The sequence below is a fragment of the Haliaeetus leucocephalus genome, unplaced genomic scaffold (genome assembly GCF_000737465.1).
Source record: "Haliaeetus leucocephalus isolate CR32 unplaced genomic scaffold, Haliaeetus_leucocephalus-4.0 Scaffold678, whole genome shotgun sequence".
Classification (NCBI taxonomy): Eukaryota; Metazoa; Chordata; class Aves; order Accipitriformes; family Accipitridae; genus Haliaeetus; species Haliaeetus leucocephalus.
In genome coordinates, this window is record NW_010973114.1 from 2,059,527 (window position 1) to 2,079,871 (window position 20,345).

Here is a 20,345-nt window from a genome sequence, read left to right on the forward strand (position 1 = left end):
TGCATTTTAAGCAACCTACATGAGTCTCTGCATAAATAGATCAAGGAGTAACGATATGATAAGACAAGCGCATGATGCCAAAGTGCATTTCTAAGGAAAGTGAACATACTGATTTTGCTTAACTTTTTAAGTAAGAATGAATTTTTGCCAATAAATAACAGCTCAACTGTCAGATATGAATGTTTCAACAAACCATTTCTTAAATACTTAAGACAACTGCTGCACGAGAGGAAAGGAAATAGCCACTAGATGTTTAATGAAGTTCTCAAAATGTAAATGTGATGTTTTAAATCAGCTTGAAAACACAGATGCATTGCAGTAGGGTGCTCATTTGCTTATTGAAAGGCAATATGGTTTGCACACAATTTAAACATATGTATGTTTCAGAGAATAAAGAATTCACTAACAGCAAAAGAATGGATGAAGCAGTTGTCTACAGGAGCAAATCACTCTCATCCCAACAATTTATAATTTTTGTAATGCACATTATTTGACGAAAGCGGGTACTTAGTACACATTGGCTAGTATGTTCTGATTTAGCTACAAACAACCCTCACCTAGGAGCAAGCAAAACCTGTGTTCAAGGAATTGCCAACCTAACTGCATTATTAAAAAAAGGATAATGCTGATTTATCAGCTCTTCTCTCCAAACTGCAACTAAAATTCACACAGGACTCTTAAAAACAAAGAAATATTTCCTGGCCTCAGCTGGATGAACAGAGACAGTAACAGTACATCACTGTGGAACAGAAACAGGTTTTGTTTCATAATGGCACTGCTCTTTTTTTTTTCTTTCTTTTTTGTAAAATGTATTTTTTACAATGATTTTTTTCCTAAATTACATGTATTTGCTTCAGTAATGACAGAAGTTATGGTGAGAGACAGTGAGACTATGCCCAGCAAAAGATACCCAAGTGTCTAGCAGACATCTGGGATTCCTAATCTATTAGTTTAAGACCGATACAAAGGTGAGACTATACAAAGGTAATAGCTTGTTTTACAGAAAGCTGCAGGCAGGAGCCAAAGGACATTCCCAGCAAGAGGAAGCCCTGGTCTGCAGAGTTCCCAGCCCTGGGGTCTGTCCTGCTCCAGCTCTCCCTTACGCAGTCGTTAAGGCTGCTCACAGGGAGTAATGCTGGTGAAGTCTCAGCTTTGATCATTGGTAAGTAATTAATTAATTTCATTTTTATTTTTTACATCTGAAGATCTGCAGCACTCATTTTGTAAATACACTCATTAACAGCGCTAGGGAAAATCCAGGCGGACCTCAAACAGATTTAATAGTTTCAGTTCATGCACCATCTAGATGTGCAGATACTTATTCAACCTGAGCGGCCTTAGAAACAGGTCAAGAAGCTCAGAAGATAAATACTCCCTTTACAGGTTGCCAGAATTGCTCATCCCAGTGCAGAGGGGTGATGCTAAGGGATGTGACAGCTTTCTTTGCCACACAAGACCACTTCCATTTGTTACCAAAGACCAGAAATACAGCAAATACTCAACACTTGGCTGACAGAAAAACCAGTAACTGGACTTTTTTCACCATGAAGTATTCTGCAGTGAAGCTCCATGTTCTTGTTTGAGTTTGTTAGCCCTTGGAGTCTAAGCTCTTTTGCCATGCTCTTTAATTCTGCTGAGAGCTGCTGCTGCCCTCCTGTCACCTGGCCGCAGCACTGAATTTGAAGATAACTTGGCCATGACACCAGATGCAAAGCCTATGGAAATGGAGAGATGTCTCGGGAGGGTGATGAGGGGAAACACTGCACAAAAAGGTCCAGAATGAGAGTGACAGCATCTGTTCTCGGTGACATGGGACGTCCAGATTTCAGGTGAAGCGTCTTTAAGGGTGAATCTTGATGCTGCCTTTAAATACGCAGAGGTAAAATCCCTTTCCCAAAGCGAGCCTGACTAGCAGTGAATATTTCTGACCTTTCTCTGTGTTTCACTTTCATAAAACTATCTCAGAGGAATGCTGTGAAAATAAGTTCATTACAGCCCATGAACTAAGGCACGGATGTATCCTACTGGTGCAGGAAGAACGCAGCAAATCTGTCTTTAGAACAGGTCTGCAACGTGAGAGAACAAAGAAGATGTAAGGACACATATGGAACAGTCACGGGGAAAGAGGCGAAGCTCATTCAGTGAGCAGTATTTGTTCAGCGGGACAAACAGCTCTATTCTGACATTATTTAATTTTGGGACACTTGATGGTGTCAGGAATAGCGTTCTTCAAGCCACTTCTGTGTGCGTGAACGCCGTGTGCCAGGGCAGATGCTCACTTTCCATGCAAGGGGCAGCGGCAGCGGTGAACTCTCCGACATGGGATGATATGAAGCTCAAAAGTGCAAACAGTGCAAAGGGAACTCAACCGGTTCAGGGAGGAATGGTACATGAGGGGTCCCAAAATGGCACAGTTGAGGGACAACCTTTGCCTCAGACACCTTCCACCTCCATTCCTCTTTGGGCTGCACCTCTCCTTCAGCACCCATGGCTTGTCTAGGGTGCCGATAAACTCTGGGATAATGGACCTACACCTTGAGAAAGTGCAGCTATTGCTAAGTTTTATCCTGATATCCTAACGTATTTGAACAGACTACTTAGAATATACTATGCAATTTATTTATCATTCTTAGGCATTGATGCTGCTCAGAAATGATCTTCACTAAAAAGGATGCATCCTTCATCAGAATTAAGTTTCCGTAATGCTCAAAGGCCTTTTCAAGTATTTATTTACGCTATATTTTACTACGACAAAAAGCATGCTGCATGCCAGACACACAACTCTTATATGTCATGTGTTTTCCTAAGGATATATACCAGAATTTTTATGTAGATCTTCAGTTTTCAAAGTTTCATTGCTTTGTTTCTCTGTTAGTTTTCATTTTTGCAAATCCTTTAACATTTCTGAACAATTGTATGACATCATATGAAATCAACACTAACAAGAAAACCATTGTTGTCATTTACAGATTTTTTTTTTTAAACAGTCTTGCATTACAGGAATTTATATAAAGAGTAAGGCAGAGTAATGAAAAATATTTCTAGGCAATCATATTTTTCATTTTAGACTTGGATCTGATCAGCATCGAAATCCAGACTGCCTGCTGTTTGCATTCATTGGACAACTACGCAGAGCAGCAGGGTGAAAAAGCAGTCACGAAAACACACATCCCACCTTATCTGCCGTTCTGCTGTTTGTACTGTTAAGTGGAGCACGTTTTCATCAGGGGCCCAGCTTCTGCTGGAGGGGTGCCCGCAGACGGCTGGACAATTTAAAGAAAAGCACATCCTTGTTTGGATGTTGATGAGTCGTGCAATTCAGGCACTCTACCCCAGGCTCTGGCTGCACGCACAGGTGCACCAGGAATGGGAGTCTCAACCCTACCACAAGGGTCTAAATGTAGTGAAAAGAAAATAACTCGTTTACTAAAACAAATTCCTCCAGCTTGAGTAATTTCACTCACTAAATTGCTCTTCAGTTCACTCCATTTTCTCCTGCGTCTTTCCTGAAGTTTGACTGATACACTGCATTTGTCAGCAGTAATCAATTCATATTGCAGATTTTTCTGCTGAGACAGAATAAATGAAAGCTGAGTGTGACCACCATGCACAGGCTGAGGCTACAGCATGGGACTTGATTTTGGCAGTGTTGGGTGAAAGCATATGCTCCTAAGTACAAATAAGTCTGTATTTTTTTTTCACTGAAGGGAAATGTGCAAAGAAAGCCTCAGGTTCCATCACCGTCACTGCTTCAAGCAGAGGACTTGGCAATAGAGATCTCTGGCTCCTGTAACGTACACAGAGAAATGTATAGATGTGTCTGAGACACCCTGAAGAGAAAGATTAGATATTGCCCAAATGCAAGATATCCCAGGAGGGGGAGTCCGCAGAGCTTGCTATGAAGCTAGGGAATTCATACAGTCTGCCCCAGGTCCAAGTTTTTTTCTTTTTGATTAATGTGATCCTACCCTTCAATTTTTTTCTATAATACATCTCTCTCCTTGAGCGGTCCACATGCTTTCACAACACTGGTGGGACCCTCCTTGCCTGCTGCACCTCTCTTCCCCATCAGATCTGACCAAAATGAAGAGCTGGGTTTAGAAATCACAGGCAGTAACTTTAGGACATTCTTGAGTGTCTTGTTTCCTTAAGAAACCAGACTAAAATGTTCATATGAATTAGGTATTAAAATTAGTAATGAAATAGCAGGAGTTTATGCTTATATAACAAAATCCAAACCAAGGCAGTCCCAGCAGGCAGTAATTGCTTGGATCAAATGAATATGTTAGATTTTGCCTGTAAATTTTTGTGAAGAAAGGAGTTTAGTTTTACAGTCCGCATTTTGTGGTAGTGCGAATGGGCACAGCTCTGCCTGGGATGTTTTCTGTTTGCATCTCTAGAAAATACAGCCCACAGCCTCCAAAACAAGCTACGCTGGAGCCGCGCGGCTCAACTCCCAGACCAGGGAGAGTGGTTACAGTCGGGAGCATCTTTGGGATCAAAGTCAGAATGTCAGGACCTGACAGAAAGAGATGTATTTATGTGTATAACTGTTACCTCTGAATTTCTTAAGATGTAATCAGTAGAATATTTTTTCAGAATTATACATAAGCATTTGCCTAATCTATCTGAAGATTGGGAGATGTAACCATTTTTAAATGGCAATTAAAAGACCTTGGTACAAATCTCAAATGACAGCCCTCAGCTTGCTATTTTGAAAATCAAGCCCCAGTCCTATGAAGAATAAGCATAGGAGGTACCAGTATTGCAAACTGAAAATTGTAAAACAGAACCATTGCTTCTCTAATTCAATTTACCAAACCCAAGAAAATCAATAAGAAACGTGCCTTTGCATGTTGCACTCATTTTTTTTGCCAAACTCTCTGCCTCATTTCACAAGTGCAGACGTAACACAAAAAAAGCAAAGCCTTGTTTAGACTTCCAAAAAGAAATGCACACCATGAAATCTCGGGGACAGCTTATATCCCTTTGTAGAAGGCTTAAAATTTTTCATGAAAACAACATTAGAAATATTCCAATACACATGTGAATTTTCACCTCTCTTACTTCCTCCTCTGAAATCCATTACTACAGATGTAATTATTTTTGAATGGTTCTGAATACAATTTTTGTATGTATTTTGATGTATAGCTATTTTACATGCTCTATAGTAAAGCAAATGAAAATACCCAGCTTGCAAACATCTTTCCCTTTGCAGTAGGTTGTGTGATGACAGCACCGTGATCCCGATAGAAGGAACATCTGGAGAATTATTACCCATCAGGTGGGGGCCTTGAGTGTGCTAAAATAAATAAATTTCTCATAACTGACTTTCATTCTAAATACTTCACTAAATAACGATTTCCATTTTCACTCTATAGGCAGAAAAATGACACCCCTCTATTCTTGTGACTCGCTCTTCACCTGACAGGACCTTCCCTCTCCCTTTTTGACTTTCTTGGCTTCCCTGATATGTCATTAAACCAAGCTCCACTTTTTGGTCAGTGCAACAGACAATGTGGACCCTTTAGGGGTCCAGGAGGTAACTGGACTTGCTCTGCTAGGTAAAGGCTGCATACTTGCTGCATGGACATGGTCCTGCAGAAGAAGCTGTAGAACCCCTCCATGACTGGCTCAGGATTGCTGAAGTTAATTAACTTCATTTGTTCTTCCTCTGCTTTCAGGTCTGTATCTTCAAGCATGAAATGTATGCCCCCATTTTCTGCCAAGAAGCAACTGTAGACTCGTACCTATTCCTCTTGACTACACCCTGCACTAGCTGTGTCCCTAATTTCAAACTTACTCTGCCGTACAAGACTGTGGTAACCACAAACGAGTTTTTCAAATGGACCTTTGTTTCGGCTCCACACATCTCTTATTTTTCTGCTCAGATGTCTATTCAGACTTTCCCTTCAGCAGTGGGAAAATTGCTACTGATGCTCTGAGGTACTAGAACGATGTGCTGCTCTTGGACCAGGAATGTGTCCTCTCATTGCCAGCCTGGAAAAAGCTCATGAAAACTGGCGGGGGGGCAGGGGGAGAAAAACAGATGGGCTCAATTCTTTCTTTTCCTTCTTTGGCACGTGGAACTCAGATGGCAGATGTGCTTGCACATGCCATGCCCAGATGTACCTAAATAGTTGTTCACCACTGTTGTGCTCTCTAAATGTGGGCAACATGCAGTAGAATGCATGGCAATGAAAGGAATACTTTAATCTCTCCTTCTTTTGGATCCGGTGGCCCAAGAGAAATAGCTATTATATACATTGCAGTGTTTCTCTGCCACCTTCTGAGTCTTTCTTTTTGCCAAAGGTTGGCAGCAGGACTGTCCATAGACTGAATCCATTGTCCTCAAGGGCTTTCCTTCTTTCAGGAAAGGGACCAACCACTTCAAGTCCCTTTTACCCTGCCAAAATTATCTAGACTGGTCTTACAAGAACTGCAAATCAGACCAGGTCCCTTGCTATTATCTCTCATCAAGTAAATACTTTTTCTTCTAAGTGAACAACCCCAAAATTTCCATGAGGACAAGACCACGTCCTTAATAACTCCTTGGAGGGATGGGGCCTGGATGCATACTGCAGAGCTGTGCCATCTCCTCAAGACATGCTTGAGGGCTCTGAGCGCTATCAAAGCACATGAACAGCAGCTTTTAGACTCACTCAACAAGTAAACTCTATGGCCATTTAGTTAGCGCCTCATTTTTTAAAACAGTTATTTGTCACTGTTCAATTAAAGAGGAGCACAGCCATACAGACTGCTTGGTGGCTAGATGCTCCATCACAGCAGGCTTGGCAGATACTGCAGCTCAGCATCCTCCAAGCCAATTAAAACCCAGCACCGGGAAGCCACTCTCCATGTGCTGCGTCAACTAGAAACACAGACAAGAGCCTAGGCTTGTTAAAAAATAACGGTAAGCACAGAATGAATCCCCAAAAGGCAACAACAGGAGTGTCTGGGCTTAAGCGGAAAGCAAAGTGCTCTAAATAATTCCTGTTCCTCCCTGATTCTCCCAGGAGGGAGCATCCATCACACACTACCATGCCAGCAGGACAAACTCGACTGAACAAACTTCTGCTCACCATCAGTGTGCTGTACGTGCAGTTTGTAGCTTTAAATAAAGGAGTGGGGGGAGAGCTATAAAATGATCTTAAGGAAAGACATACAGATAACATACATATAAATGCAGTGATTCTTACAGATTTTCAATTAACTTCTTAAATTCATTAGTTTTGTTCTTAAACCATTTGTTTTCGATGTTACAAAGCAACCACAGAATCCTGAAGGTCCTGATAGTGCAACAGCCTCTCCTGGCATCCACGGTGAACTAGCTCGTACCTCCTGCTTGGACCTCTACAGAAAGAGAACTGAATTATTTTCATCACATACACCCACCTCAGCATGGCACAGCTCCTTTGCTCCAGCATCCCTGTTCCGTCTGCCTGCACTATATCTCTGGCACTGGATTTTTCTCTCCAGTAGTTTCTGTTGCCAGCAAAACTTTTCAAAACTGCTTGCCTGAGCTGGTCAAGGCAGAGACATCTCCAGCTCTACAATCTCACTATATGTCACCCAGTGGAGATACTTTCCTGTTGTTATAACACTGTATAATGTAATTCCTCCTAGCAGAACAATTTGTCTTTAAGGAAAATCCCTGATCTTCTACGTTCTATTATCAGGCTCCTTTGCCCTTTAGAAGTTTCATTATTAAGCACAACCTTTGTGTTGCTTTCTACAGCCACCTGGCAAATACAGAAAAGCAGCTAAACCACTCTGAGTCTCATAAGAAACTCTTGGGTTTATAAAATTTCATTAAAAATATTGTCAATATTACAGACTTCAACTATTCCACAGAAAATTCAGTAAGCCTAAACCTGCTATCAACTAAATATTCTCAAAATATTCCCTGGATTCTGTCTCACGTGAAGCAGCAATGTACAGGTCAGGTAAAGGGGAAGAGACGCTTGCTCTGATTTTAGCATTCTTAATACAAAAGCAATTTACTGATCAGATAAAGGTAATGGTGTTAATCAAATCAGAAGCAGATACCAGCACACTGACCCACTACATAGCCCACTGGCAGCATTCTGCAGTGCATTAGAAGATGAAAACAAAGATGAAGAGCAGTCACTTTTTACAACAGCAGCATGTTGGGTTGCAGGCTGCTCGCTAGCTCGGACCCTCGCTTCGACCTGGAAACCCTCCTGCCCTGTTTCTGCGATGAACTTTGCACAGCCATGAGCGGTGCTTTCTGCCGCTCCCGAAGGATGCTCATCCCCCCTTTTATTGTTAAATAAAAACCATAGCAAAACCCAGTAAAAACCACATTGCTAAGTCAAATAAACTATCTAAATACAAACAGTTCAGAAGGCAATCTGCTGGTAGCCAGTCCCAGTAGGTGTCAAAAAAAAAAAAGAAGTTTAATTATCACCCTTGTTTCAGAGGGAATTACTGCAATAATGGACGAGTGTGTCCGGATGGCTCACTAGGTTCTAAATCACCCATGTTTTAAATGTGGCTTCAGATAGACAAAAGGAAAATATTTTGATTAGCCTGACAGAGTGTTGTCAAGGAAATTAGAGTATAGTAACTCTAGATAATTATATAAATAGGTAATTAAAAGTAAATTAAAATGAAATGGAAAAAAAGAAGCTAAAAATCCTAATGCAATTAATTTCATTATATATTCTTTTACCTCAGCAAATTCTTTTTTAAATTTAATAATTCCTCTTGGGTACTGGGAATAACGGAACTGATTTGTGCCCAGTGATGCAAACAGTTACATAAACATGTATTAAAAGTCACCGATTTTCATTTCAAATTAGTTAGATTCAGGCAGAGACAAACTCTGAGTGAAGGAGAGCCAGCACCTTCCAGGTATCAAAGCCCTTCCCTGGATGTGTCCCGGTCAACTCCACAACTACCACGGAAATTCTAGAAGCAAAAAAACCCATCCCCTCAGCATAAATAACATGCTCAAATTGTATATTTATTTTGCAGCTTACAAAGCTCATCCCAGTAGGAGATCTGCAGGACAACAAAATACTTTCTGCACTCACATTTTCAAAAATATATGTCTTCAAGAATCTGTCTTAATCCCCTATCTCTTTCTCCCTGCACAAACTATTATTTCAGGCATTGAATAACCAAACATATACTTTCAAAATCAATCAGTTGTGGTACTACTTAAAGAAAAGCAAGCTCAATGAGAGAGTGTAAAACAAGACCAAACCAATATCAGATGGATTCTCACGAGTAAGCGGCAAAACGTCTTCATCTGATTGCAGCACGTCCAGGTTGGGAGCGAGAGTCGGGGGCATGTCACCAGGACCTGGGGTGGTGGGAGCCCTGCCATCCCAACCAGGCACGGCACGGCACAGAATGGCACGGCATGGCATGGCACGGCACAGCCTTCTCTGCCAGTGCATGCCTCTGCCAGTGCAGACCAAGGCTGGCAGCCCAACTGGTAAGATAGGACTTGGAGGTGGACATGGTGGCCAAGGAGGTGTTCATAGCAAGGAGCGTTATTTTCAAACCATGTATTTTTCCTTGAGAAAGCCGAGCAATGCCAAAACCCAAGCTGTCAGTGTCACTTGTAGTGTTTGACGTGAATCATAGGATCATGGAATCATTTAGGTTGGAAAAGACCTTTAAGATCATCGAGTCCAACCGTCAACCCAACACCACCATGCCCACTAAACCATGTCCTGAGCATGGACAGACTCTAGACAGGATCACAAACAAGTGTTATGGCACAACAATTTTCTGGCTTTAGAGCATAAAATCGTGAGATTTTGTATGGGCTTTGCTGTAGGAAAGTGCAAGTGCAAACAAAGATCACTTTGCCCTGTGCAGGGGAGTAAGCAGAGGTGTTGACATTTAACGAGAGTTTAAGCAATGCACAGATTGGTTCTCTCACTTTAGTTGACTATTAAAACTCAAGCTTTGTAGCAATAACCTTCAAAGAAGACAGATGATATTTTTCTAAAATTGTTAAAGGGAAAATTAATGGGGATGAATGTGTTAATTTAACGATTCCTCTGCAAGTGGGTTGATCCCACGCTTCCTTAACAGTGCCAATTCCCATTGAAAAGTTCGTAGTGATTCTGTGAAGACACATTGTGATCGGCTTTAATGTGGTCGAGAACGATGTCTCAGTTCTCAAGGATCACCATGTGTTTCCATAGGAATGCTACAGCTATCCCTATATTTATCTATTAACATGGAAGATCTAATAAAAGATATATAGATACATACAGGGAGATAAAAAAAGTTTAATTTCACTGCAAGTGTCTTTCATGTAATCTTTCTAGCATATCTTGAGCCACAGCCTTTGCAAACCCTCTGAGGAACAGCTCTTTAATCTCTGCGTTTCATACTACAAAAGTGCAAATTAGTTTCCAGGATCTGCAAGCAGCAGAGGACTACTTCTGCAAGATGGCAGCAAACCTTCCAGAGGGAGAAGAAACACCTCTGACTCACAAAAGACGAAAAGAGGGAGGACAAAAATAAGTAAAGTAAAATAAGTTTTAAAATTAATGAAATAAAATAAAATTTAACTTAAAAAATAAAATAAAATACAGGCCCAGCAGTCCTCACAGAGGTCAGCAGATTTAAAAGGCATGTCCTGCACAAACAGATATTCTTCCTCACCTGCCTAATCCCTAAGCGATAGGCAAGGATGCGGTCCACAGCGTCGGGGTTCATCTGAGTCCACTGGAGACTGTAGGAGTACACGCGGGGTCTGTTCTGCCACAGGGGGTTGTAGGTGTCGTAGTAGAACTCGGGAGCGTAGGCTTTGCCTGTAGGAGACAGGAATAAAAAGGGGGAAAACAAAGAAACCACAGAATGATCAGGCAGCCAGTTTTGGAGCCAAGTGCTGAGATCCAGCCTGCAACCGCCCCCTTCCCCTCTGTTCTGAGTCGTTTTGTTAAATATCTTCTTCCAGAAACACATTTTGGAATTATTTGCCTCCATCCACTTTTTTAAAGGATTCGTGGCAATGGTTTGCCTTTATCGTCAACTCACTCCTCAGTGGCACCTGTGGCCCAGGTGTGGGCGTGGGAGGGGAAAAATTAACTGAGCTCCTATCAAAGGCAAGCTGGAGCGATGTAACATGCCTCTGCACTAATTTTTCATGGCCCAGCTGACTATAAATAGAAATATCAAACCAATCTGCACTACACTGAGCAGAGAAAGACTCAGTGACAGCTGCGATACCTGGCACAAATAACACCAAATGACATCCGTGAGCTGGAAATACAAGATGGATATTTCAAGTGACTGCTGCTTTCATCAGACCTTCTCCTCTCCAACTTCCCAAGTGAAAATGCACACAAGTCATCCTTTGTAACACCACAGATGTGCACAATATCACAGTACATTATTTAGCTGAACATACCGATTTGCACAACAGAGGGAAATGACATCTCACAGTGCATGTTGGGTACACGGGTGTTTCACCAGAAGCTTATTATAGCCTTCATCCTTTATAAATATGAAAAACCTGAGGATTATTTCCCAAACACATGAGAAAACACTGCCTGAATTCACTAAATCTGAGTTCCTTTGACTTAAACACATGAATACTAGTGACACCTTTACATGCAAAATACCTTTGGCCTCTAGAGTATCCCATAAAGAGTGATGTGTCTATAATAGCAAAAATGACACAGAGTGGCTTGCCAAACCATGGGCATGCAGTGGCATCTGAGATGCAGTAGGGTAGCCGAGCCATCTAGACTGGGTGGGAAATATGACACAAGAGCTATAAGGGACCCAGGACCTGCTAGAGCCATAGCTGGAGCTGCGTACACCATCCTAGAGCATCTCATGTACCACCAGGCACCTCTGTGCAGGCAAATAAACTGAGCCCATAAAGGCTACAAGCAGATGTGGTAGGGACAGTGGTGTCCGCAAAAACCTTTGAGGGAACTTCACTGGAATATGCAGTTCCAACATACCCCCCAAAAATCTCAGTGGATTTGTCCTAAAGGAAAGTCAAACAACGTTAGAGCACACACCAGTATGTGTCAGAGACATAAATCAGTTTTCTATTTTTAACTCATTTTGCATTGATCTTTTTTTAGCATGTCATACCAACAACGCAGCATTGCTTCTGTTTCTTAAAGCAAAAAGGGTTGGATTGACTTGAAACAAGTTTTAACAGCTGGATTTGTAGGAAGTGTTGTTAACCACCAGCTTTTGCCCTAACTGATACAACAGGAATAAAAACCCAAGTCAAAGACTCACCAAAAAAATTAAAAATAAAAAAATAAATAAAATAAAAACATATGAGAGCAGCTCTGTGGAGAAGGACTTGGGGGGTACTGGTGGATGAAAAGCTGGACATGAACCAACAATGTGCGCTTGCAGTCCAGAAAGCCAACCATATCCTGGGCTGCATCCAAAGCAGCGTGACCAGCAGGTCAAGGGAGGGGATTCTGCCCCTCTGCTCCGCTCTGGTGAGACCCCCCTGCAGCACTGCGTCCAGCTCTGGGGTCCCCAATGTAAGGAGGACATGGACCTGTTGGAGCGAGTCCAGACGAGGGCCACAAAAATGATCAGAGGGCTGGAGCACCTCTCCTATGAGGACAGGCTGAGAGAGCTGGGGTTGTTCAGCCTGGAGAAGAGAAGGCTCCAGGGAGACCTTACAGCAGCCTTCCAGTACCTAAAGGGGGCCTGCAGGAAAGCTGGAGAGAGACTTTTTAGCAGAGCCTGTTGCGATAGGACAAGGGGTAATGGTTTTAAACTAAAAAAGGGTAGATTAGGACTAGATGTAAGGAAGAAATGTTTTACAACGAGGGTGGTGAAACCCTGGCCCTGGTTGCCCAGAGAGGTGGTCGATGCCCCATCCCTGGAAACATCCAAGGCCAGGCTGGACGGGGCTCTGAGCAACCTGGTCTAGTGGAAGGTGTCCCTGCCCATGGCAGGGGGGTTGGACTAGATGGCCTTTGAAGGTCCATTCCAACACAAACCATTGTATAATCCTATGATTCTTCGTGGAACATCCTTGCCCTGCCCAGCTCTGTCTCCTTTCTCTGGAGTTTCTATGCTTTGAGCTTAATGTTATTAGAAACAGTATGGGGGCAAACACAAACCAGGGTCTGCTGGGTTAAACATTACATTTTGTCACTTGAATTATGCAAAAAAAGGAGACGAAACATGGGAAATCAAAACATTTGCAGATGTTATCCTCCTGTGAAGGTCTAAAAGAGACTTGTCATTAGAGAAAAACAGAAGCAGAATGAGGTCTTTCCACCTCCCAAAGCACACCTTTGTCCTTCTATTTCTGCAGGGATTTTGTCAGTGGGAGTAATTATGAAATGCAATGATAAACACAGGACAACCTCATGGGAAGACGTGGTCTGCCTGCTCATGTTGACCTGTGAGAGCGGTATGCATTCATTACTCACCTCCTTTAATTCAGATATTAGGAGCTTGTGCCAAAATGCACACTGTATTTAGGTATTTTCTCCTCAAAACTATTCTTGCCTACAGATGTAAATAGAGATGGATGGGGAGACATTTTGACCTGGAAGGCTGAGAATTTCAATCACCAGAAAGGTAGCGAGAAGAGAGAAAAGTGCATTAAAAAAAAATAAAAATGAAAAGGGACAAAGGAAAAATCATGTGAATATATACCAATCTTGTAGTTATTGATCAAGCTTTTATCTTTGGGTGTGTCATCCCCTCCAGCCACGCTTTTCTTTTCAAAGGATGAAAAGCCCTTTTAGGCAAGATATTTTTGCCAATTGCCCAACGAAGGTGCACATTCAATTAGACTGGAGTAGAGCAGATACACTAGTGCTGAAATAGCAAACAACAATACTCTGAGGAAAAGCAGCAAAGCAAAACTGCTGTTTAAAAAAAAAATGAAATGTAAGATAAATGAAAAGAGGATCAGTGGTCGATAAGATTAGTTTTCCCTATTTACGTGCAGTGGAAATAATAGAGAAAAGCTCATGCTGAATGCAAATTGTAATCTTCCCCCTTCTACTGCAGGTGGACATAATGGCATCTCTGGGGGTCTACAGAAAGGATCCATAATTAGGTGCTTGTCACAATATGGGCACTTGAACAACACAGTCACCTTTTGAGAAATAATGAGGATCCATGAAGTTGAATTATTCTAAATCCCTCTGAACAGAAGAGATTTCTGGTGTGAATGGAGATGCTGAAAATTTAACAACACAACATTAAGACCTTAACTTGCTAACTTCAGAAATACAAGAAAGCTGGGCAATGGTTTAGAGTACACAAAAAGCAGACGTTGCCTTTGGAGGCGCGGGAGCTATGAGACACGAGTACAGGAAACATTTCCCTGGCTCCCATCATTTGCCCCTTTTAAGCACAGGCAGAAAAAATGGCCTTCCTCTGACTCCCTTCAGCTTTTGCAGCCTTCAAGGATTTATTAAAACATTTCAGGATGGGCAGGCAGAGCTCAGCCTGCCCCCGCGACCAAACCTTGGGAGGCTTCAGCTAACTGGAGGTAGCGGTGACCAACTGGCCGCTCCTCGGTTGTCCATCAAAGGGGATTTTGGTGCGCTGGGAGGGACCCCAGGTCTGCGCCTATTCAGCTGTATAAGGGAAAATGGTGAAACTCTTCTCGGCATGCTGCAGCCATCGGTCGAGGGGCGAAGGCAGGGTGAAGGCAGGGCAGCTTCTGCGGGCAGCTTCTATGGATCCAGGAGCACTGAATCCCTGGAAGGGGCAACCTCCCACCAACGTGCCGCGCCAGCAGGTCCCAAGGGAGGAGAGTTTAATGCCATGATATTTTTTGTGTCTGTTAAGGCAATCTGAACTTAGGTTTAGAGCTCCATTAACATGTACTAGTTTTAATTAATCCCTCCCTCTGTGCTCGCGCTGCTGGAGTCCGAGTAACTGTGATGCTTGGGGCTCTGCCAAGGAGAGGATACATGACACAGTTTGATGTGGAGTGTATTGTTTGTTTTCCTTTCTATCACTAACAAAACATTTATTTTTTTCACCTTCTGAATATGTAGCATGTGCAGAGTAAAGAAGGTTGGGATTGTGCACATGGGAAGGGTGCGAGCAGCGTAAGGAGAGGTAATACCGAGCTCAGTTTTGCTCAGCTGGGCTGGCCCCTGCACAAGACTAAAATGCATAACCAGACAGAGCAAATATTTGTGTTTGAAGACTACACTGCTAAAATGAAGTGTGAATTCCTCCCCGGCATGCTTGCAGAGGCCACCCAGCATGACCAGCACAATTACACATCCTGCTGCATTTGTCGCCGTTGTTCCATCAACCTGAATGCATCTACATATGAAGCCTACAATTAGCAATTATGGCTAACTGTACTCCTGGGCACACAGGAGTTGTTCAGGATTTTAGCTATCTCCCTCCTCAGGTTAGCACAGGGGGAAGAAAAAAAACCCAGCACCCAATTCTCTGCTCCCATTCATCTGGATTCACAAGCGCATCCCTGCCCTGCTGAAGCTCCTGAATTGTAGAAATACTGCAGAAGTCCGTGATTATTGGCAGTGAGCAGCAATTTTTCCCTCTTGCACCTTTAATTTCAAGGGGCCAAAAAGCTTTTTTTAATTGGGCATTATCGGTGCATTTTCTGCATCTCTACTTAATGCCCAGCAGATCAGCAGCCAGGGGAACATCCAACCCACAGACCCTCTTCCAGGGCAGCAGCCATGGGCTTTATAAGAGAGTCCCCCTCTCTGTCCTCTGTCACTGTAGTTAAAATTGGCTACATATTAATTTCTATGAAAGTCTGAAATAGGACTTCAGGGAGATCTGATACCATATCCCAAGAAATATTGATCTGAGGACATGACTGTGATTAATTAGTGTGGCACAAAGGAACGTATGTCCTGAGGTCCTTTCTGAGTAGCAGTTCCCAAACACTAATGTGTCTTCTGGGTGGGACAAAGTTATACCCACTTCTAAGATGTATTGAGCACGAGAACTTAGTTGAAGAGTACTTCAAATAGTGGATAGCCAGCTAGGGACAACTTAAACAGGTATATTCATAGGAAAAAAAATGCTTACTGCCTGCAGACAGTAGTAGTTATCTGAGCCAGCTTCATATGAGACAGCGTCTGTCCCGAAAGCGGCGTGGCTGCTCCACTGATGTGCACAGGCAGGAGAAACCACCGTGGTGGCTGGCAAATCTGTTCTGAACTCAGGCAGAGCGTGGAGGCTGCTGCAGTCCAGTGGAGCATTTCCCTGCGCTCACCATCAGGTCTCAGCATCTCAGGAATAAGCACCACTGCGGACAGGCCAGCACCGCTCTGCTAGTCGGCACCACGCACCTGCGGACAAGCGGTAGGCAGGGCATCGTACAGCTTCTTATACGAGGAAGAAAACTATTCATTGTCTAGCAAGTGGAGAAAGCCCGCAGAAAAATATATTTAACAATGGCGAATTTGGAAAATACATCCCTAAAAGGGTTTTACCTGAAGTTTGTGTTCTGTTTTGCTGGCGACAGGTTGCATTTCTCCTAGGTGCACTCTCAAACACGTGCGCCACAGGGATGGGCTGCATTGCTCAGCCCAAACCCCACTGAAATGCACCCAGGCCTGGCCAGGAGGGAAATAGTCCCTGGGGGAATGTTTCATGGAAAAAAAGTGGGATTTGGGAGAAAAGGAATGCAGCGCACTCTGCAGAAGTGAAGGAGCAAGTTGTTTCCCTGGGGAGGGGGCAGTGGGAACACCCTTCTCCTTCCATGCAAACCTCCTCGGAGCAAAGCCGGCCCAGGGATGGGACTCTCTGAAAAGGCTCAGAGTCGGCTGGGAACACTTCCCCAGGACGAGAAGTTCTGCCGCAGGCTACAGCATCGCAACCGCCCTCATAAATGAGGTAGTCAAGGTGCGCTGCCTCTTTCTTCCTTTCTAGCGTGAAGACTCCCCATGACAAACGGGAGTATCCCTGAGTTTGAGCAGGAGAACAGGGCACAAAGCAGTTTGCAAAACTGCCACAACAGCTCTGGCACTGCCATCGCCTCTGAGCCCTAATCACTTCTGCTCTTGATTTACAGAAATACTTGCCAGCGCGGCATGGGTTACAGCAGGACTTCCTCAGGCACTCACTAACGCACAAGAAGGTACAGCTTCTTTGAATATAACTGATATGATGCATTTATCCATGTTTCTAAACAATAATTAGTTTTTCATTTAATGTGCAACAGCTGACCAAACCATAAGCAGACATGCATGTTTTTCTGATGTATGGAAGAGGTGACAGCAACTCACCAGCATTAAAGGGCAAACTACAGCAGACAGTGTTAAAACATCATTATTTTCTGATGGATAACAGTCATCAAGTTACGAGCCCAGTTTCGGTAATTACTTATTTCATAACGAATCTGGGTCTGGATCAGAAAGAGGAACAAGCATCATCTGTCACCGGTCCCAGTGTTGCAGAACAAATGCAGTGCTCTTCCCCAGTAACAGCCCCTCTCACTCAGAGCCCTTTTGCAGTCATTAGCATCTGCTGTGCAGCATTTGAATTCCTCCAGGCAGTACATCCAAAATATTATCTACAAACTCTCTACGACTGTAAGGTCAAAAATGGTATGAAACACAATATGGAACTGATTCACGGAAAACAAGCAAATAAACAGAAAAGCCACTTCAGCTGCTTACCGTTAAATTCATGTTACATGCCATCGCACCACTGGGATCTCAGCAAATGCTGAAGTACTGTCCTGAACAGAAGTGGACTGATGCACTTACTCAAATGGGTCCTGAACTGGTACCTATTAGAGAAACTCCTTGACCAAGCACAGGAGATCTTCCTGTGGTTCTTTTCAGATCACTTACTCATTTATCCCTCAGAAACTCAGGAAAATAAAGTAATCTTCTAAAGGAACTGTTTCATTTCAGTTGCCAGTACCTGGTTTCCAAAGTAACGTAAGAAATCAAAACCATGCACTGCAAATTTAAATTGTAATGAGTGCAAACACAACCCACTGATTTCAAGCAATGGCAATAAACTGAACAACGACATTCTCTCCCTAATTATAGCAGCTGACTACATACCCCAGATGGAGTTGCAGAATACCGGGTTAGTGTTTATGCTGGCTTGTCATGCAGAAACAAACAGTAGTAACTGTGCAGGCACAGCACCAGTAACAGTGACAGCTTTAGTAGACACGCAGACAGAGCACTAAAGGAATCATTTCCTTGCGTTGTCTGTTTATGTTCCCCTTATCTTCATATCTATTTCTGCTAATTTGCTTGGCGTTAGATGGTTTACGAATGCAGCATCTTTGCCATCTCTGTTCCATATTGGTAGCACATATGCACTTTAGCTTATCATGACAAGGAGTTCAGTATAAGCGATGATCAGGGTGTCTTGCACTTTATAACAGGAGCTATAAACATTTAGGGAAAAATAAAATAAAATCAGAGATTTACAAATGCTTCCCCTTTTGGCAAATTCAGCTCCAGACCTTTCTATCTTTAAAATGCATGAAGACTATAAATCCTAAGCAAAACAAAATATTTAACTGTATAAAATACTGGGAGACACAGAGTTTATGAAAAATGCTGCCCATTACTGTGCTCTGCTTTATTACAGGATATATATTTTATGAAGGATTTTCAATAAGAAAGAGAAGATACTTTGGTCTTTATTTGCATATGTGAAAAGAAGCATATGTCTTCTAGATCTGCTCCTCCTCCCAACACAGTCCCAGTCCTGCAGCCGAAGCATCCCCATCACGTCCAGCCTCCCTGTAATCCCACACCTTCCAGCTCTTCGCATCCCAGTTTTGGACTTTCCACCATCACTGGCCCTACTGCCTGTGCCCATCCATCGCAATCCAGGCTGGAAGGTGGCTGACACAGAAGCAGTTCAGGACGAACAGCACAAAGGAATGTGTTTCAACATTTGCAAAAGTCTCTCCCTATGATTTTTTGGCCAAAACTGCTCCTAGAGGTGAACATCTGTTTTCATGCAGCCTCAGTCCTTTTGGAAACTCCACCTGGTCAGGTGCCAGAACCACCTGCCCGCCCTTGTTCTCCCCAACTTTCATAACAGCTTTAGTAAAACAAGGTCCCTCCTTACTGAGAGCTCATTGTGCTTCGCAGGTCAGTCCCCACTGTGGCTGTCTGTGGGTCCTCTGCTCCATTACACCATTTAGAGGCTCCACCTACAGTCCTCTTCAATAGTCTGTATTTCATATGCTACCAGCTTCACACCAGAAGTTAACAGTGCTTTTTTTTTCCATAGCAGTCTAGCTCTAACCAAACTAAAAGTTTGGCTTATTCCTTTCTCCAGCTACGCAGCTACAGATCCCCTCTTGCCCTGCTTGCAACTGCCATCACCCTCACATCACTTACTTTTGGATGGTAATTTTCATTTGGAATTTTCTGTAGAGCCTCAAATCTTTCTATTTGCACTATTACATTGCAGGTTCCATCTGCACAGCATCACTAAGATATTGCCTGGCTGAAACTTGAGGATTGACAGCAAATAGTGCAGACGTGGCCTTCCCGTAGTCCTCCTAAAGAGGGACTTCCAAGGACTGGTGTTGTCTGGAGTCACATACAGAGCCTGAGAGTCGCAGTTCTACAGCCTGTACCTGTAGCCCCACCTGTGAGACCTAGGTAAATTCTGACATAGTCATTTATCCTTGTATGAGAAAATCAACACTGATACCTGCTGGTCAGACAGGGACGAGGCAGAGCAGGCTGCAAAGCAAAGCCCGAACCAGAGCCCAGAGCACCAGACCATAAGCTGGGGCTCCTGCCCCACCGAAAGCAGTTTTCCCACAGGAAGACCTTTGGGCTTGGGTTTCCAGGAAAGGACAGTCTAAGCCATAAAACGACAGTTTGGCTGAGCAGCTGAAGAGGCATTTAAGCGCAGAGTAGTACTAAAGCTAATCAAGTGCAAGCATTAAGAGTAAATAATCCCCACAAAGTAGGTGGATGACGCTGCTCTTCTAGGGAATTCTTTACTGCAGGAACAGATGACCTGCTGCTGTCAACACCATGAACTAGGGGATGACACTCTCCCACACTTTCCAGTAAAAGTCTCTTCCCAAGGGATATAAAGATTTGCTAATATATTGCAACTTGCAGGGAAGGAATGATTTGGGAATCAGACTGAACTTTCAAATGTCTAATAGGAGCACAAATTTAAATGTATATGTACTCTGCCCATCCCAAATGTTTTAAGAGGTTCCCATTCCAGGTACAGAAGGGTCTGCTTTGAACCAGTAAACCAACATCCCAGTTAACACTTAAACTAATATAAGTTTATGCCATGGAGTATGCTACACATTTCACCCAGTTCTCCTGCACCCATCCCTAGCCTTCCACCTGCAGCTGCAAGACGGCAGCGTTGCGATCAATGCCTCGCCA

At 43.2% G+C, this 20,345-nt stretch overlaps 1 protein-coding gene across 1 annotated transcript in view; it reads right to left on the reverse strand.

Moving 5' to 3' along the window:
• MDGA2 (MAM domain containing glycosylphosphatidylinositol anchor 2) overlaps positions 1-20,345 on the reverse strand; it is a 244,219-nt gene that overhangs the window by 40,491 nt on the left and 183,383 nt on the right. The window contains exon 9 of the mRNA XM_010579851.1: positions 10,654-10,802. Within this exon, the coding sequence (XP_010578153.1) occupies positions 10,654-10,802 (149 nt within the window). The remainder of the gene's footprint in view (positions 1-10,653; positions 10,803-20,345) is intronic.